General features: G+C 38.6%; 1 protein-coding gene across 1 annotated transcript; it reads left to right on the plus strand.

Annotated features, from left to right (window-relative positions):
* The first annotated feature begins 1373 nt into the window (after nt 1–1373).
* LOC131306888 (putative clathrin assembly protein At5g57200) lies at nt 1374–16939 on the plus strand. The gene is made up of 15 exons (XM_058333320.1): nt 1374–1596; nt 1766–1835; nt 2466–2563; nt 2801–2939; nt 3106–3233; nt 3479–3571; nt 3666–3716; nt 4567–4632; nt 4729–4794; nt 4917–4997; nt 5085–5165; nt 13929–14117; nt 14217–14292; nt 15310–15428; nt 16280–16939. Exons 1-15 carry the CDS (start codon nt 1507–1509, stop codon nt 16673–16675), a joined length of 1743 nt encoding a protein of 580 aa, XP_058189303.1. The 5' UTR covers nt 1374–1506; the 3' UTR covers nt 16676–16939.
* The last annotated feature ends 1396 nt before the right edge of the window (nt 16940–18335 follow it).

The raw sequence follows: 18335 nt of genomic DNA on the forward strand, positions 1-18335 counted from the left end.
GTGTTAACAACAAAAAAATGGTTCGATTTTGATGTCTCTAATAGGCTCTAACCTCATACCTTCCTCTTGCAAGACAAAGGGTGGGCTAAGAGCCACATCTGATTGGAAATGATGGTAAACACCTTTAAATACAAAAAGAATTACCATGCGTAATTAAAAATAACTGTGCGACACACACTATGCTGTTGCAGTGCAGGAAATCCATCCATGTAAAAGTTTGAAAATATTTGCTACTCGTATTACTTTTTGAGTGATGCTACAGGTACTGACGGCTGTCTCCGGCCACCAGACGGCCGATCCGAGCCATCCAAAAATTCTAAAAAAAAAAATGAAGGGCCCTCTTGTGGGAATCAACGGCATCCGAGGTGTGTAAAGTGCTTGATCCGAGCACCCTTTTTTCGTGTATGTATTCCGCGAATATACATACATACAACAAAAAAGGGTGCTCGAATCAAGCACCTTACACACCTCGGATGCCGTTGATTCCCGCGGAAAGCCCCCTTGTTTTTTTTTTTTAGAATTTTTGAACGGCTCGGATCGGCCGTCCGGTGGCCGGAGACGGCCCGACACGGCCGTCCCTATGATTTCGGTACTGACCCCGTCGGTACCAATATCATTTCTGTTCCTTTGTGAAGGAAAAAAGCACTTTTAGTACTTTTAGCCAATTTTTAGCCAATTTGAAAAACTACTCTTGAATCTCGCACTCCACTTTTTTTTTTAAAGACATACTCCAAATTTTATTTTTAGTTTTTCAACATACATATAACACATATAGCAAAAATTTTAGCACTTTGACTGTTTTTTTCATTACTGAAGAAGCTTTTTCCTTCAAAAAAATATTAACAAAACTTTTACTAGTATTTTTAGTAGTTTTAGGAAATTATACCTCATAGTGTAAATATATGTATCAAATCGATAGGAGGTCTACTTAGGCCCCGTTTCGGTTTACCTTCTTTTTTTAAAAATTATTATTTTTAATTTTAAACTCAAATATAATAAAAATAAAAAATAATTTTTTAATTTTTTTATACCGTATAAAATATCTTAATAAGATCTATAAAAAAGAATCCATATAGTAGAAAAATTATATGCGTAAATACATAATTTTTGAATTTACAATTATACGTATTTTTTTTAAAAAAATACTTTTTCCGGAAACCGGAACACCCCCACACAAAATATGCAAATATTTCCAAACTTTTACATGGATAAATTTCCTGCACTGCAATAGTGTGTGTCGCACAGTAATTTTTAAATACGTATGCTCATTCTTTGAAATTGCAAATATGTAACTTTCTGTCCAGTTGGATCTCATGATTGGCTACCCTCCCACAACTGCTAAACAACCAACCGAGAGAGAGAGAGAGAGAGAGAGTCGTTGGCATTTTTTGTTGTTGGAAGAACACAACCAGAGAGAAGAACACAACATCTCTCTCTCTCTCTCTCTCTCTCTCTCTCTCTAAACAGAAGGGACTTCCCATTTCACCGCTTAGCCTTTGAGGCGAAATGGGTACGTTCACAAGCTTCAGAAAAGCTTATGGCGCCCTCAAGGACTCCACCAAGGTTGGCCTTGCAAAGGTCAATAGCGAATACAAGGTTTGTACATACAATGCAAATACAACAAAAAAAATACGAATGCATTCACACATTGCCATCCCTCAGAAATCAATGGCAAATTTTTAATGGAATTCATCTCCTTTTGTTGATCTTTGAATTGTTGCAATGTTGGGTATCGTTTTGATTTGGGTTGATTTCAAATGGGTAGGATTTGGACATTGCGATTGTCAAAGCCACCAATCATGTAGACCTTCCTCCAAAGGAACGCCATGTTGTAAGTGAGTATATACCTTACCTCTATAATCCCTTCTTTTTTTCTTCTTGTAATTGGCTTTGAATATTTGTACAGATTATTGATTATGCCTTTTGAATGAAATTGGTAAAGTTTGTTGATCCATGCATGAACCACCTAACATGCCCTACTTATTTGAATCTTTTTGGGGATTCAATTGGAAGATGTATTCATTTGTGTTTTCTATCCTCTCTTTTTTGTGGTAATTTTGTTCTGTCAAATATTGATGGCTTATTAGTGTACTTCCTGTCATTTTTTATATCAATTTTGGTTGATACCTGAGTACTGGTATAAAGAGAATGCCCACTTGGTGTGAACGACGGTTTTGAAGCCGGCTAATGCTTACCTTTTCCGATTTGCCCGTATTTTGACCCAATGTCAATAAGATTGTAATTGAAACAGTCAGTTGTGCTATTGCTTTCGGTATGTTTTTTCTTCCTCGTCACTTGCACATGCATCGTGTGTGCCACAAAGGCTAGTTTGGTTTGTATATGAACGAACATGCGTCTTTCTACTAGCCTTGAGTTGAATACACTTATTCTCTTTCTGTCTCTGTGCATGCGTGTGTGTATTTCTGTTTCTGCAATCTCATTTTTGTTGTGCTCTTTCTTTATAGAGATTTATTCTGCAACGTCCGCGGTACGTCCACGAGCAGATGTTGCCTACTGCATCCATGCACTTGCTCGGAGATTGGCAAAGACGCGCAGTTGGATTGTAAACCCTTCTCTCCTTATTTATCAACCTTGTTCTGATTCATCAATTTACTTATCTTGACTTGCACTTTTACTTGTTACAAAATCAATGCCTAGATCTGTATGAAGCATTTGAAAACTTAAACACCTCACCCTAACAACTTCGTTTTCTATAATGTATTATGCTTTAAATTAATTTCATTTTTATCTGTAATTTATGTCTTCAATCCCTTTCATTTTTCTGTGCTTTTTCCCACAGGTTGCCATAAAGACTTTGATAGTTCTTCATAGAACGTTGAGAGAAGGTGATCCTACCTTCAGAGAGGAGTTACTAAACTACTCGTACAGAGGGCATATTCTCCAAATCTCCAACTTCAAGGATGACTCAAGCCCTCTCGGTAGGTTGTTTCCACTTAAATATTCAATTATACAATTCTCTTGCTTCTTATTTCAGTGAAGGAAAATGTTAATGATTTTGGACACATTTCAAACAAGACTGCATTTCTACTTTGTAAAATCAGATGACATTTTTTTGTTTTTTCTAACTGTCATTTTATCATGCAGCATGGGATTGCTCTGCATGGGTGCGGACATATGCACTCTTTTTAGAGGAACGGCTTGAATGTTTTAGGATTTTGAAATACGATATTGAGTCAGAGAAGTTGACGAAAACCTCACCGGGAGCAAGCAAGGTGTGCTTCCCATTTCAATTAGGACTTGAAACTTAAGGAAAGGAATACTTTCTTCTTTCCTTTCTTCTTCTTTTTTGCGAAAGCAAACTGAAATAAACATTTACAGTGTTAAATTTCCTTTCCACTTGCTTTCTTGTTCCATGCCACTGGTTTTTCCCTTCCCCAAGAGTCAAGCACAGCCTAACATTTGCTTTAGTTCTCTTGCCATTGTAGCATATGCTTAGCTACAGTTTGTTTTTTTGTAGGCACATAGTAGAACACGCCTATTGAGTAACGAAGAGTTGTTGGAGCAGCTACCAGCTTTGCAGCAGCTTTTGTTTCGCTTAACGGGTTGCCAGGTAATGGTTTCATGAATTTCAAACGTGTTTTTGGTTAATTAGTAGCGTTTTTCAGCCTCATTATAAGTTTTTTAATTCTACTCGGTTTTTGCAGCCAGAAGGAGCAGCTTACCACAATTATCTTATACAATATGCCCTGGCTCTGGTATGCTATCAGTTCTCTTATGCCAGAGATTGAATTAGCTTAGCATTTGTCTAGGATGGCTATTCCTCGTAAGTTTTATGCATAAATGGAAAGACCAGACCAGAATTATTGCATATGCAGTAAAAATTTTGCATTTATGTATGTGTGTGTGTGCCAATGAGATTTCAATGGGTTTCTTCATTGCAATTAAGGAAATTTCTAATACAGGGGATTTTAATAGATGTCACAGTGAACAGTGTAGCAGAAAAAGCTTTTCCCTCATTGATCCATATAATGCTCACCAAGTGAAGGTGTTAGTTTTGTAACCATAACACAGTCTATTTTTCCATTTTGTTTGAGACCTAATTTGCTCCCAATATAATCTCAGCGGTTACATCTCTTGCATGTATTAATTTTTTGACATTCTAAGACAATGCGCCATGTTGGTTCGAGGAAGGCATTTTAGTCATTTGAGATCATGAAGTTATTCGAGGAGTTAAGTTGTCCCATGCCTCCCCTGGGACAAAATTTTGCTGATATATGGAGTCAAAAGGCCGCTACAAATTAGTTACACCAGGCCACGAAGGATTAGTTTTACCGTGCCCATTTTGTGCTACCAAATGTTCGGTTTTCCTAGCGCAAGTTCATGCATCAATTTTTGGTGTCATTGTTTATTCTTCATTTGACCTCCCTAGGTTAATTCTTTAAAGTCATAATAAATTAGAGCCTGTGATGCCAATTTTAGTTTCATTCTTCATTTTTTGATGCAGACCACTGTGACTTCTTGAGATGGACCTAAGTGTTCCAAATTTCATAGCTTCACTTGTAGCTTGTGAAACTCTTTTTAAGATTGAAACTGTTGGCTATGCAGGTACTGAAAGAAAGCTTCAAAATATACTGTGCCATCAATGATGGGATCATCAATCTTGTGGACATGGTATTATTAGAGTATCCATTTTCTGTCACATCACTCACATCTATCCTTTTATAAAAAAAATTCTTCACTTACATTAACTTCTTTATCGTGTTGCAGTTTTTTGACATGTCCAGACATGACGCAGTTAAAGCTCTTAACATCTACAAAAGAGCTGGCCAACAGGTTTACAACTATGCTATTTTGGCTGCAATTTGATTCAAAGACGGCTATAACCATTTTTGTATAGACAAAAAGCTGAGCTAGTTCTTTCCTTTTCCTTTCATCTTTGTCTTCTGTTTCTGTAGGCCGAAAATCTTGCTGACTTTTATGACTTTTGCAAAGGTCTGGAGCTTGCAAGGAACTTCACGTTTCCAACACTGAGACAGGTTTCTTTTTCATACTTGAAACTGAAAGGTTTTGCGATTCCTGATGACATGGCTTTTCATGACTAATTTTTCTCTTACACTGAGCAGCCACCTCCTTCATTTCTCGCAACGATGGAAGAGTACATAAAAGAAGCACCTCAGACTGGTTCTGTTTCAAACAGGAGATTGGTGAGAACATTCATCCATTTCATCCTTTACTTTCTTGTGCAAGGGTATAATCAGCGTGGGGTGTTGATTCACTCGGTGAATGACGGCTCGAATCCCTGAATGAGCCTCCTCCTTCCAGTGAGTCTGCAAAGTAACTAGTTAGCGCCGCCCGGCTGGATTCAGCCAGAGGGCACTCCGATGCCTAAGTTAGACACTGGGAGAGAAGAGGGTCAAGGAAAGTATAGTATATCTCAGATCTAGAAATCGCGTACCTCCTTAGGGTTTCTTCCGTAGGCTCCTATAGGAAAAGTGTACTTGCTTCCCAAGTAAGTCTTTTCTAGGCACAAGCCCCATGACGTCACCCATAACTGTTTTAGGTAGGTGACGTCATGCATGACACTCAGTGTGCACGTGGCCGAACACACGTGTCTGGAACGTGGCACCGGGACAGCATGTACAATCCAGCAAGCTGCTGAGTCATCCACGTGGGTCGCTCATAAATCACTCAGCCTGGTCTTTGGGTTCCCCAACTGAATGAACTATGTGGGTCTCAGGGAACGACTGAGTCAATCGTGCGGCCCATGCGCGCCCGGTCTAGGCGAGCCCCAGCGAAATGGGCTGCCCGTACCGTTGGGCCCATCGTCCCGTCGGATTCGGGCCACTACAAGGAGTAAATGTTTGCAGATGGTTCATTCTAATTCATGAACTTCAAGACTGATTGTGAATGCTGCATAAGAGAAATGTTTCAATTATTAAGACGTGGATACATATAGTGCCATATTTAGTTGATCCACAATGGGGGCCTGTGCCCCCACTCACTTTGCCATAATTACATAATACGTGCATACGTAACAATCATCTATAACTTATTGGTTGATTTTTCTCTTTGGGTCCTAGCGGCATGCTGGCATATGATAGTCGGTGTGGGGGTTGCCATTTTTTGGTTTGCTCTTTGCCCCGTTGTTGATGCCGCATGCATTGGGTCTTTTTAACCTTTGTAATTTGTTTCCAATGATTAATAAATTTTTTTTTTTATTCTTCAAAAAAAAGACTAATTGGTTGATTTGGTTGAGTTATTTACAAATGGTTTTGGTGACATGAAATTGTATTTCGCTTGTAATACATCCTGACCAAAGCAAAAGAATATATGTCTGAGATGTTCTTGCAACTTAATATCGCCCCCACTCCCTTGAAATTCTTTCTATGTCACGGGGCACATATATACCTTCACGTATATATGTTTTCATATGTAGGGATGCATCTGCATTGTTGCACGTTAACTTACTGAATTGTTTAGCTTTTTGAGTGTTTGGATCGTTTGGGCTTAATTTGTATTGTGGATTTGCAAAGGAGACAAGAATGATAGAGAAACCAATGAATAAATTTGTTCAGTTTTAGGGTAATCGTAATAGGGAGAAAACCCATTAGAGTTAATTTCATTCAACGTAAAATATATATATACAAGCTGTATAATAATTGCAATACGGTCCTAGATACTTAAACTAATTACATGATAAGACACATAATTACACTAGATACAAATAGATCCATCATCTAACACTCCCCCTCAAGTTGGTGCGAAGATATCAATCAAGCCTAACTTGAACACAATTGGATGAAAACTCTTGCTACCCAGCCCTTTTGTGAATATATCTGCTAACTGATCTCCAGATCTCATAAATGGCATACATATCAAACCCTCGTTCAACTTTTCCTTGATGAAGTGTCGATCAATCTCTATGTGCTTCGTTCTGTCATGCTGAATAGGATTATGAGCAATGTTAATGGCAGCTTTATTGTCGCAGTAGAGTTTCATCGAAACACTGTCAGCACACCCCAAATCACGTAACAAAGTTTGGAGCCACAAGAGCTCGCAAACACCATGAGCCATAGCTCTATATTCAGCTTCTACGCTAGACCTAGTGACTACTGATTGCTTCTTACTTCGCCAGGTAATCAGATTACCCACAAGGAAAGTGCAATAGCCAGAAGTAGAGCACCTATCATCCACAGAACCAGCCCAGTCAGTATCAGTGAATGCCTCTAATTGCAAATGGCCATGATTAGAGAACAAAATTCCTTTTCCTGGAGCTGATTTCAGATATCTCAAAATACGATAAACTGCATCTAGATGGGAAGTACGAGGATCATGCATAAACTGACTAACAACACCTACTGCATAAGTAATATCTGGTCGAATGTGGGCCAAGTATATTAGTCGATCCATAAGTTGCTGATACCTCTCCTTATCAGTACACTCCCCCATATCTCCACTAAGATGATGATTCGCCTTAATAGGAGAATCTGTAGGTCTACTGCCCAACATACCTGTTTCTTCCAAAAGATCAAGTATATACTTGCGTTGGGAAACAAAGATACCTCTATCAGACCTCGCTACTTTCATTCCAAGGAAGTATCTCAACGATCCCAAATCCTTAATCTCGAACTCTTGAGCTAGACGAGACTTAAGCTTATGAATCTCACTCACATCATTGCCTGTCATTATTATGTCATCAACATAAACAATAAGGACAACAATCTTACCATTACTTCGCCGGATGAACATCGTACGATCTGCATGGCTCTGCTTGTAACCAAAACTTAACATAGCCTTAGAAAACCTGCCAAACCAGGCTCTAGGTGATTGCTTAAGCCCATAAAGTGCCTTCTTCAATCTACACACCTTTCCTTCACTTGCAAGAGAAGAGAAACCCGGTGGAATATCCATATAAACTTTCTCCTCTAAATCACCATGGAGGAATGCATTTTTCACATCAAACTGTTGAAGAGGCCAATTCAAGTGGGCAGCACACGAGAGGAGAGCTCGCACAGAATTCATCTTCGCTACCGGAGCAAACGTCTCCTCATAGTCAATACCATAAGTTTGAGTAAAACCTCTGGCAACAAGCCTTGCCTTGTATTTCTCAACTGTACCATCACCCTTTTGCTTAATAGTGAACACCCACTTGCAGCTCACTGGTTTTTTCCCTCCTGGAAGTGACACTAGATCCCAGGTGCCATTCTTTTTCAAAGCTATCATCTCTTCTACCATAGCTCTTTTCCACTTAGGTATCTTGAATGCATCCTGTCAATTCTGTGGAATAGATATAGAGGAAAGAGAAGAGACAGCTGCATGGTATGAAGGAGACAAACGGTCATAAGAAACAAACTGTGAGATAGGATGTTGAGTAAAAGATCTAACACCTTTTCGAATAGCAATAGGAAGATTGTCAGGATCCATAGGAGAAGGTTCAATAAGAGAAGAATCATTACCAGAAGAGTCAGCTGAGGAATCTGGAATTGGAGTGGGTGATTGTGGTTGACAAGGTGGTAACGTACATGAAGACTTTCCATTTTTCCGTCTAGCATACCTCTGTAAGCCAGCTCCCTGCAGTCGTGCAGATAGTTGTTCCTCAATGTCACCACCAATATCATGTGTTTCCATTTCAACAGATACTTGTTCCTCTCCAGTGTTTTCCTTCTCCCCCTCACTATGATCATAGAAAAATTTATCCTCCTTACTATGATTATAAAAGGTAAACATCTCTTCTTCCTATTGACGCTCCCCCTGAAGAGATGGTTTGGAGGGAGAATAAAAAACTTATGTTTCCCAAAAAGTAACATCCATAGAGACAAACATCTTCCTTGAATAAGGATTATAACACTTATAGCCTTTCTGGGTAGGAGAGTACCCAACAAAAATACACTTATGGGCTTTATGTCCTAGCTTACCCCCAGAAGGTTTGGGGGCATGAACAAAACAACCAAACACCCTAGGTGGAAGGGTCGTAACCCGACAACTGCTTGGCAGGCACTCAATGGGTGTTTTAAAATTAAGGACACTGGATGGCATACGGTTGATAAGATACGCGACAGTTAAAATAGCTTCTCCCCATAAGTATTTGAGAACATTCATAGTGAACAAAAGGGATCGAGCGACCTCAGCAAGATGACGATTTTTACGTTCAGCGACTCCATTTTGTTGTGGAGTGTCAACGCAAGTCGTCTGAAAAATAATACCATTATCATCTAGATATGTCCGAAAAATCTTATCAATATACTCAGTCCCATTATCACTTCGAAGAATTTTGATATGTGTATCAAACTGAGTGCACATCATCTTATGAAAATATTTGAAACAGGAAAATACTTCATTTTTTGACTGGAGTAAGTACACTTATGTGGCATGAGAATAACAATCAATAAAAGTAACAAACCATCGATAACCCTTTAAAGAAGTAACAGGAGAAGGACCCCAAACATTAGAATGGATAACCATAAATGGAGAATCACTTCGTTTATTAATAGGTGTATAAAAAGAGTGTTTATGTTTCCCAAACTCACAGGCTTCACAAAAAAACTGATTCCTAGGACAATGTTTAACTAAAATAGGAAAGAGTTTCTCTAGTATCCTAAAAGAGGGATGACACAATCTACGGTGCTACCGATGTAACAAAGAAAGAGTGGAAGTGGAACTCATATCTGCCTGTAGAGCTTGTCCACATGATAAAAGATGGCTGAGATGGATGAGGTGCATGCTCCAGATAATAGATACCACCTTGTGCTTTACCACTGTCAAACACCTTCCCCGTTTCCAGTTCCTGAAAGACACAGTGAGTAGGAAAAAATGTCACAGAATAGTTTGTAGAATGGGTAAAATCACTAACTGAAAAAAGGTTAGTGGCAAAGTTTGGAATATAGAGGACTGAAGAGAGAGATAGAAGAAGAATAGCGAACGGAACTTTTCCTTGAAATAGCAGAGAACGACCCATTGGCAATTCGAACTTTATCCTTACCAGAACAAGTAGAATAGGAATCAAAAACAGAGGAACAACCTGTCATATGATCTGAAGCACTAGAATTGATAATCCAAGGAATACCGGTGGAGGTAGTAAATGCACTAGCTGGAATACCTAAATGAGCAATATAGGATGCAGTAGGAGCTGCTGTGGAAGTAGGAACTATAGTAGAGGAACAATCAGCCCGGGCCATAAGACGCCTGAGAGCTTGCATCTCCCCCTGAGAGAAACCGCCAACAGAATCAGAAGGTGAATGAACTCCTGTACTGAACCCAGAATCAGACAAGGTAGCAAACTCTGAAATATGTGCCTGAGCCTGAGAACGCCCGGGACCACGACCTCGACCTCGACCTCCACGTCCACTGCCTCGCCCATGAAAAGGACGACCATGTAATTTCCAACAGAAATCCTTGGTATGTCCAGTGTTGTGGCAATAATCACACTGACATACGGTCTATGGTCCCACTGGTAGTACCAGACTGAGACTTTCCACTGCCAAACCCAAACTGTCCCTGCGGAATAGCAACCAAGGCAGAACGATCAGAAGTAGGAGCTTGTAACATAGCACCCCTTCTGCTTTCCTCCTGCTGAACAATGACATAGGCCTCTCCCAAAGATGGAAATGGAACACGACCCAACACCTGCACTCTAATTGGATCATACTCCACATCAAGACCAGCAAGAAAGTCATACACACGCTCTTTCTCTATTCTTTTTAACCAAGCACCAGCATTAACGGAGCAGACTGCCTGAAACCCCTGATAATAATCAAATTCTTGCCAAGCCCCACTGAGATCAGCAAAGTAAACAGCAACAGATCGATTGTGTTGATCCATAGTACAAAGTCGCTTTCGCAACTCAAAACACTGAGCATCATTGCCCTGCTGAGAATAAGTTTGTTTGGCAATAGTGCAAATCTGATATGGAGTGTTAAGAAGTAAGAAATGACTACGAATATCAGCCTTCATAGAATTAAACAACTAAGTCATGGCTAAAGATCGATGAGACTTAAACGTCTTGAGTTCATCATCAGTAGTGGGCTCAGTAACAGGGCCTTCAATGAACTCAGACATCCCTTTAGCTTCAATAACTAATGTAAAAGTATGAGACCAAAGTAAATAATGTGTGCCATCCAGTTTGATGGGACAAATATCCAGTGAAAAGTTATCCAGAGTCCCTACACGACTCAACTCATCCTTGCCACTAGCGGAAGCCTATTTTTTCTCTTCTGACATCTTGAAAGTAGAACAATAATGCCAAATAAACAATAAACAATGTTCTCAGCAGCTTTAGAACTCCAAAAACAATAAATAAAGGTTTCAATAGCCCTAGAACCTCAAAAAAATCAACTGAATACATTCGGATTTGAATGAAACAGTGCTAAAACTTTGTGAGAGAAGAAAAAACAGATCTGATCGATGAGAAGAAATGACGGCGACAGCAGTAGATCTGATCGACGACAACAAACAACAGCAACGGCAGCAAACAAAAAAAAAAAGAACAGATCGACAATCGTGATTGTGATCGACGGCGATGGCAAGCCCCGACTGATCGAAGCACTGTTCACGAAGCACTGTTCACGCGAAGTACTGTTCACGCAATACTATTCACGCAGCAACGAGAAGGACGTCGTAGATTGCTAGGATCTATCGCTCTAATACCATGTCCAGTTTTAGGGTAATCGTAATAGGGAGAAAACCCATTAGAGTTAATTTCATTCGACGTAAATATATATATACAAGCTGTATAATAATTGCACTACGGTCCTAGAAACTTAAACTAATTACATGATAAGGCACATAATTACACTAGATACAAATAGATCCATCATCTAACAAAATTTATCTTCTTTTCTTCATTATATTCTGACATTTTCCTTTTCCCCCATAAGTACTTCAACAAGTCCAGCATCCAAAAAGCCTAATAGTTCCTGTTAAGGACAACCAGCTTTATAAATCAACTTTGGCGACGTATTATCGGGGAAAACTAGTTTCCTGTTTGAGATAGGAGATTGTTGGAAGTTTCTATACATCTTATACTGATGTAGAGCACATAGGTCCATAACCATGAGAATTTTTTAGCACCCAGTATTCTTCAATGTCTAGCGTTAAAACATGTACCGCCCTTCACCTCTAATGTGACTTAACATGAAGTTGTGAATTGAGGTTGCTCTAGATACTGCATAGAGCAAGAGTACATTATGTTCATTTGTCTCCTTAACAAGTGATATTATTTGTTGAACCATTTGTTTATTGTTTTCTTGAGGTAATGAGGTGATCTATGAAACATGGGCACTTCTAAAACCCTGTCGTATTCATACATGTAATTCACTGGGAAGCGGTACGTCTAACTACATACCAGGTGCTAGAAAAATGTATGAAAATTTTCATCGTGGCTTTTGAGTTTTGTCGTACCCCATAAGTATATCCCAGTAAATATCAAGCTGTACTGATAATCACAGAGACGAAGCTAAGTTGATAAGACTTATTTATTCTATATTCTTAGTATGATGGTAGAATAAAGATTTTCGATCCATAGGTTCTTTAGCATAATGGCATTTTCAAAAGATTCTTGTTTTGTATCTTAAGTTTGCCGTTCGACTGTTATTCGATGTTAGATTCTTAAGCACCAAGTCTTTTAGCTATTTCCTTTATTTGAAGGTAATCATTACGTATAATACATAGCTCTTAACTACAAAAATACATTTCTTAAAATCGTACTCCAGCCATATATACCCGCACCCTACATTTGTTAGGTTTCGCCATATCGACATACAATACTCATACACGTGCTTCTTAGGAGGTGGTAAAGTCTGTTAAAAAAAGCAGTAAAGAAATTATCGAGTGCATTACTTAATGATCTTAGTACATTTATTAGGATCTTGAATGAATATGTATTATCGTGTAGTTTTGGAAATTAGGTGCAAAGTTCGAGAGCTACAGAGGAAGTCTCCAACACAAGAACAAGTAGTGTCTAGGTTGCACAAGTTCTTTTTATCTGCATACGATCATTCACCTTCCTTTTTTATAGTTGTTAATTTGCATCATTCCCTGTTTTTGGTTTCAACTTTCATATCTTATTTATGGTACACTTCCTTCTCAAGTTTCCATAGCAAAACTTCCTCATTTACTATGCCTTCAACAAAAACTTTGAACTCCGCTATTTCTTGCAAAATTTCTCAAAGGGGACACATTCATTTCTTATTGTTGTTTGGAAATCAGTTCTGCTGTATATTCTCTCTCACGTAACTCAATTTCTACTGGATCATTTGAGCAGCCTAGGAATTTCCATTGCCCTAAGGACAAAAGAATTGATAGTGTGGTTTAATTAGCATATTTAAAATGATCATTGGAGTTTTCTTTAATTTGACCATAATGGTTTGAGCAGGCATTTTTAATTACCAAGGCATCGTTTCTTTTTTTTCCCTTCACTTCATTTTACGTAGCAGATTATTCAGCTCTGAGACTTCTGTCAAAATGAGATACTTATCAGATCTAGGAAATTGAGCATGCCATTGCTTGGGTATATGTGCTCAAAATGCGCTGCTGTTTCCTTTTCTTTTCTTTTTTGTAGAAAAAGGAGAATGAAAACAATGGTGCTTTCCTGTTAACCCAATACTTGTAAACTAATGGCTGAAATTCTGTAACATGACTTAGTAATGATCTTTTTTTCTATAGATTCTATATTACCATGTTACAAGTGGACCTGAGGCCCTGGACATTTAATGAAGGGAAGATATGACAGAAAAGGAAACTAGACTGATACCATGTCCAAATTACCCGCCGCCCTGCTTTTCTGTCAAGTTTCTGTAACATGTACTTCATCACATAATGAATTTCCTCAAATGCAGTTGGGTACCTTTCAAGTAGAATTATTTGTACTACTGCAAAATTCACAGCTGAAATAGATGACCCAGAATTTATTGACATGGTTTATATTTTATACCAATCAAGAGTTTGCGTTGATTCCATTAGTTTCACAATAGGAGTATCGAGAGACTAGTCAAGAACCAGAGGAGGCTGCAGAACCTGCCCCTGAGGATGTTGAAAAACAGGTTGAAGAAGTAGAAGACAAAGAACCACTGGTAGATACCCAAGAGGAACCTGAGCCAAAGGAGGAGAAGGAGGAGGAAGTTCCACCATCGACATCCGCCGAAGAAACTGGCGATCTTTTGGTAACTGATTTCAAAACTGTTTTTGGATCTCCTTAGTGGGGGTGGGGGTTTGATTATTTCTTCTGATATGAATATCGTTTTCACACATTTGGAGTGCAGGGTTTATACGAAGTAAACCCAGAAGCTGTTGAATTAGAAGAGAGCAATGCACTGGCTCTTGCTATACTTCCACCTGGTATGCAAATCACCATTACTTCTCCTCACTTTTTAGGATCTACATGATGAACCTTTTTTTGGTGCATGAAAACAAATTTCTTGCAATGAGTATAACTTGTACATATGACATTTTTTTGAACCTAGCTGTAAGAAGTGAGTTCTTTCCTCAACATATACTTAATTTCAAACTTTGACCCTGTGGTCTTATTTGTTATTACTTTTCATGCAAAAGCATAGTTGAACCTTCAATTGAACCCTCTTAAACATGCACATTGTCCTTAACCGTACCTCAGGTGTCGCGTCCTCTATTTTAAAGATGGGTGTGCCAGCATGTCTGCCTATGCTACTTAGGCATGGAGAGAATGATTTTTGGTTAGAGAGTAATGTAATAAACGGGAGATACACACAAACTCCCTAATCTTATCAACTTAGTATGAGTCTCTGCTGATGAAAAAAAAAACCACGAGTCTACAACTTAGTGTAAAACTCAAATGTGAATATGGGGAAGATACAACTCGCATAGTCCCTAACATGTCCAAGGATATGTCTGGACATGGGAAACGTGCGTCAAGCCACCCCTAACTTGTCTGATTGGAAAGTCGGTACTAAAAGAGTAAGACCCACAAAGTGATGCATTTTCGACTGGTATCCTTGAATCCAAGATGTGTTTTTCTTTGACACGTGTAGGACACTGCTATGCCAACTAAAATGGTTTTCACATGTCGTGAAGTGTCTCTGCTCAATTGTTCACCAGATTTTGAGTAAATATCCTTGTCTGTTTGATTCTGCTTTGCTATAATAGTATAATAGTCAGGACATCGTTAGAAGAAGATCTCCTCCGTAGACCTTGCACTTGTACAGAAGTTGATGCACTCCTGTGGTCCGTCTCTCCCTCACCACCGCTAAATGAAGTCGATCACTTGTTTTTCATGAATATCACCTATTGAGAGATTCTTCTTTATTGACTATCTGATTGATTGTAGTTATTGTTCATGGAACAAAGAGAAATATTTCTTATAAGTTGGATATCATTCAGGTGCTGATCCTCTATCAAACAGTCGGGCGTTAACTGAAATCGGAAAAACTTCAGGATGGGAGCTAGCTTTGGTCACCACACCTAGCAACAACAGCGGCCACGTGGTGGAAAGCAAACTGGTTTGTTTTACGTGCTCCACTGGAAAATTAGTACACTTCTATTGCTCTATTTTCCCAGAGAGGGCCGTAACTGTCGACGAAACACTAATACTAGTGGTGGTGGAAATATTACTTACCCAAATTATTGATATAGACTTAAAACTTACTATACTTGGCTGTGAGCAATACTGATTTAGCTCCGAAATGGAACTCTTGTGGTTGAATTCATTGGTCAAGTCACAACGTCTAGTTGTCATCAGTTCTGTCTTTCGGGTTTAACTCGGTGCATATTATGATGCTTATATTGTTTTAATGACTGAGGAGATGATCTTAAACAAAAATTTGCAGATCTGAATTCATGTTCTTTATGGCCAGTTTAAGTTCTATTAGGGAGCATCAAAGGAAGACAATATGCCAACATAATATTCATACAGAAAATCCATCCAGAATGACGTGAAATTGGAATGTTTCAATTTACGAGCCACAACAATCGGTGGTTTGGTTGGAGAATAAGAGACTAGAAAAGGCAGCATCATTTTATATGGGAGTCTTATACCAAAACAAAATGGCTTGTATAGAATTATCCATATGGAGTAATCATATGGACATTTTAACCAAATGCAGGGGGTGGGCTTGGCGTCTACTGTCAAGTGACCTCTCTCAGTTAGTAAAATCGCTTACTATAGGTCTAAATTTATTCGCATTTCACCCATGGATGTTAGAAAAATTGACCAAAGACCCCTAAATGCGTAAACCTTGCCCTTTTATCATTGCCAAATGCCACTCTAGGTATATGACCCCACTTTCTAGAAAACCTGGATTTGTTCCTGCTTGGAACGGCTACTAATTTATACTAGTTGGATTTTTTCAAGGCTGGGGGGTTCGACAAGCTATTACTCGACAGCTTGTATGAAGATGACGCTTCCAGAAGACAAATACAGCTGCAGAATGCGGGATATAATACAGGATACGGACTTGAAATGACTCCACATAATCCATTTGATCAACACGACCCTTTTGTAATGTCAAACAACATAGCACCGCCGACCAATGTTCAGATGGCCATGATGGCTCAGCAGCAGCAACATCATCAACAACAACAACAACAACAATATCAACAAAACATGATGACGACGCCGCAGCCTCTATATTTACCTCAATACCCCCAGCAGCAGATTCAATACCCAGGTCCTTCTAATCCATTCGGAGATCCGTTTAGCTATCCGCAGAATGCAAATTCACAACAAGGGAACCATAGCTTACTGTAGAAATACTGTTTCTGGTCATTTTTGCGTGTATTCTTTTATTCTTTGGTATAGGTGGATTCTCGCAGTGAGTTTTCAAAAGTTCATTCTTTGTTTCTTTTATTCTTTGGTATAGGTGGATTCTCTCGCAGTGAGTTTTCAAAAGTTCATTCTTTGTCGATTGTGCAAATCGTGAATGTTACCTGTTTTTGTCTTGAGGAATAGCTACGTTGACTTTGTGCAAAAGGCCACGTTGTTTTGATCAATTAAAGGGAATTGATTTAACTCCTACTTACAGATTTCCTCACTCTTCTGTTTTCATCCATTCTCACAATTTCTTCTATGTTACTTGGGCTATGCTTTGAACCTGTGTAAGGGAAACAGAAAGTAAATGGGAAATGAGTTTTGTTTGGAGAAGGGCATTCAGTTTCTGGGGTATTATGATCCGTATATGTGTTTATAGCTTTAGCTGGCTTGAAGAAAGTAAAGAATTCTGGGATTAGAATAAAAACAAATTGCCGGTTTGATTCCTGCAATTGACAACAACCTTTGCTTGCTCGTGAACTTGCGAATCATCAACATTGTGGAGCCCTCGTGGTTAGCCACTGGCTGACTCGGTAATCTACCCTCTTCACGATAGTTAAGAGCATTAGCTATCTGACCCACTTGAGTCGACTCTAACTTGGCGATAGATTGAGACTGGGAGTGAAGTAACTAGGAATCGGCTCCCAGCTTGGCCATGCCTTTCAACATCTGATCGTCGATAGATGGTGTCCTTTGGGAGGAGCATGATGCAATTGTTAGGGGTCCTTCGGCTAAAAAAGCCATTTGGCTTTTCTTTTTTTTGTCCTTATTATTATTATTATTATTTGCATTTTGTTAGTTTTCCGTCAAATTTTTGAGAATTATTATTTCGTCATGATGAGAGGAATCTAAAAATTAAAAAATTACAATCGAAATCCAATTTTTTTTTGAATAAAGATGAAAAAAATTGGCTTATTTTCGTCTTTATTCAAAAAAAAAGGATTTCGGTTGTATATTTTTTTACTTTTTAGATTTCTCTCGTCGTAATGAAGCAATAATTCTCAAAAAAATCGACGAAAAATCAACAAATGTAAAAAAAATTTAAATAAAAATAAAAAAATTAGGCAAATGACTTTTTTAGCGGAATGACCCCGTATTGTTGGGGTGGGGGTGGCCGTAGTAGGCCTGTGGGCTGGAAGCATTGATTAGGGAACGAAGGCCTCAATGATATCATGGATACCTTCAAAATTACAGGCTCGAAACAGAATGAATAATTAATTTATTTCTTTTACCACTGTTAAATTTATCACATGGCTATTTCATAAAGGGATACCTCGCCCACCAAATCCACTACCCCACAGAGCTGGGGTTAGATTTATAGCAATGAATACACTCGGTTATACCTCTAAAAATGGTGGGTTATAATTTAGTGATTTTACTCACTTTCTTGTAAATGTAGTCTAAAATTTATTTTTAGTGCTTGAGTTGTGTGTAACTCTAATGAAGTACCAAAAGACAAATTTTGGAGTGCATTATAAAAGATGGAGTGCAAAAATCATTGCCCATCTAGTTCTAGATAATGAATTTTGCACTACACATTCTTCAGAATGTTCTTCAAAATTTCTCATTTAATACTTAAAGATTTTACACAATAATTTCC

This window comes from Rhododendron vialii, chromosome 1a (assembly GCF_030253575.1).
Source record: "Rhododendron vialii isolate Sample 1 chromosome 1a, ASM3025357v1".
Lineage (NCBI taxonomy): Eukaryota > Viridiplantae > Streptophyta > Magnoliopsida > Ericales > Ericaceae > Rhododendron > Rhododendron vialii.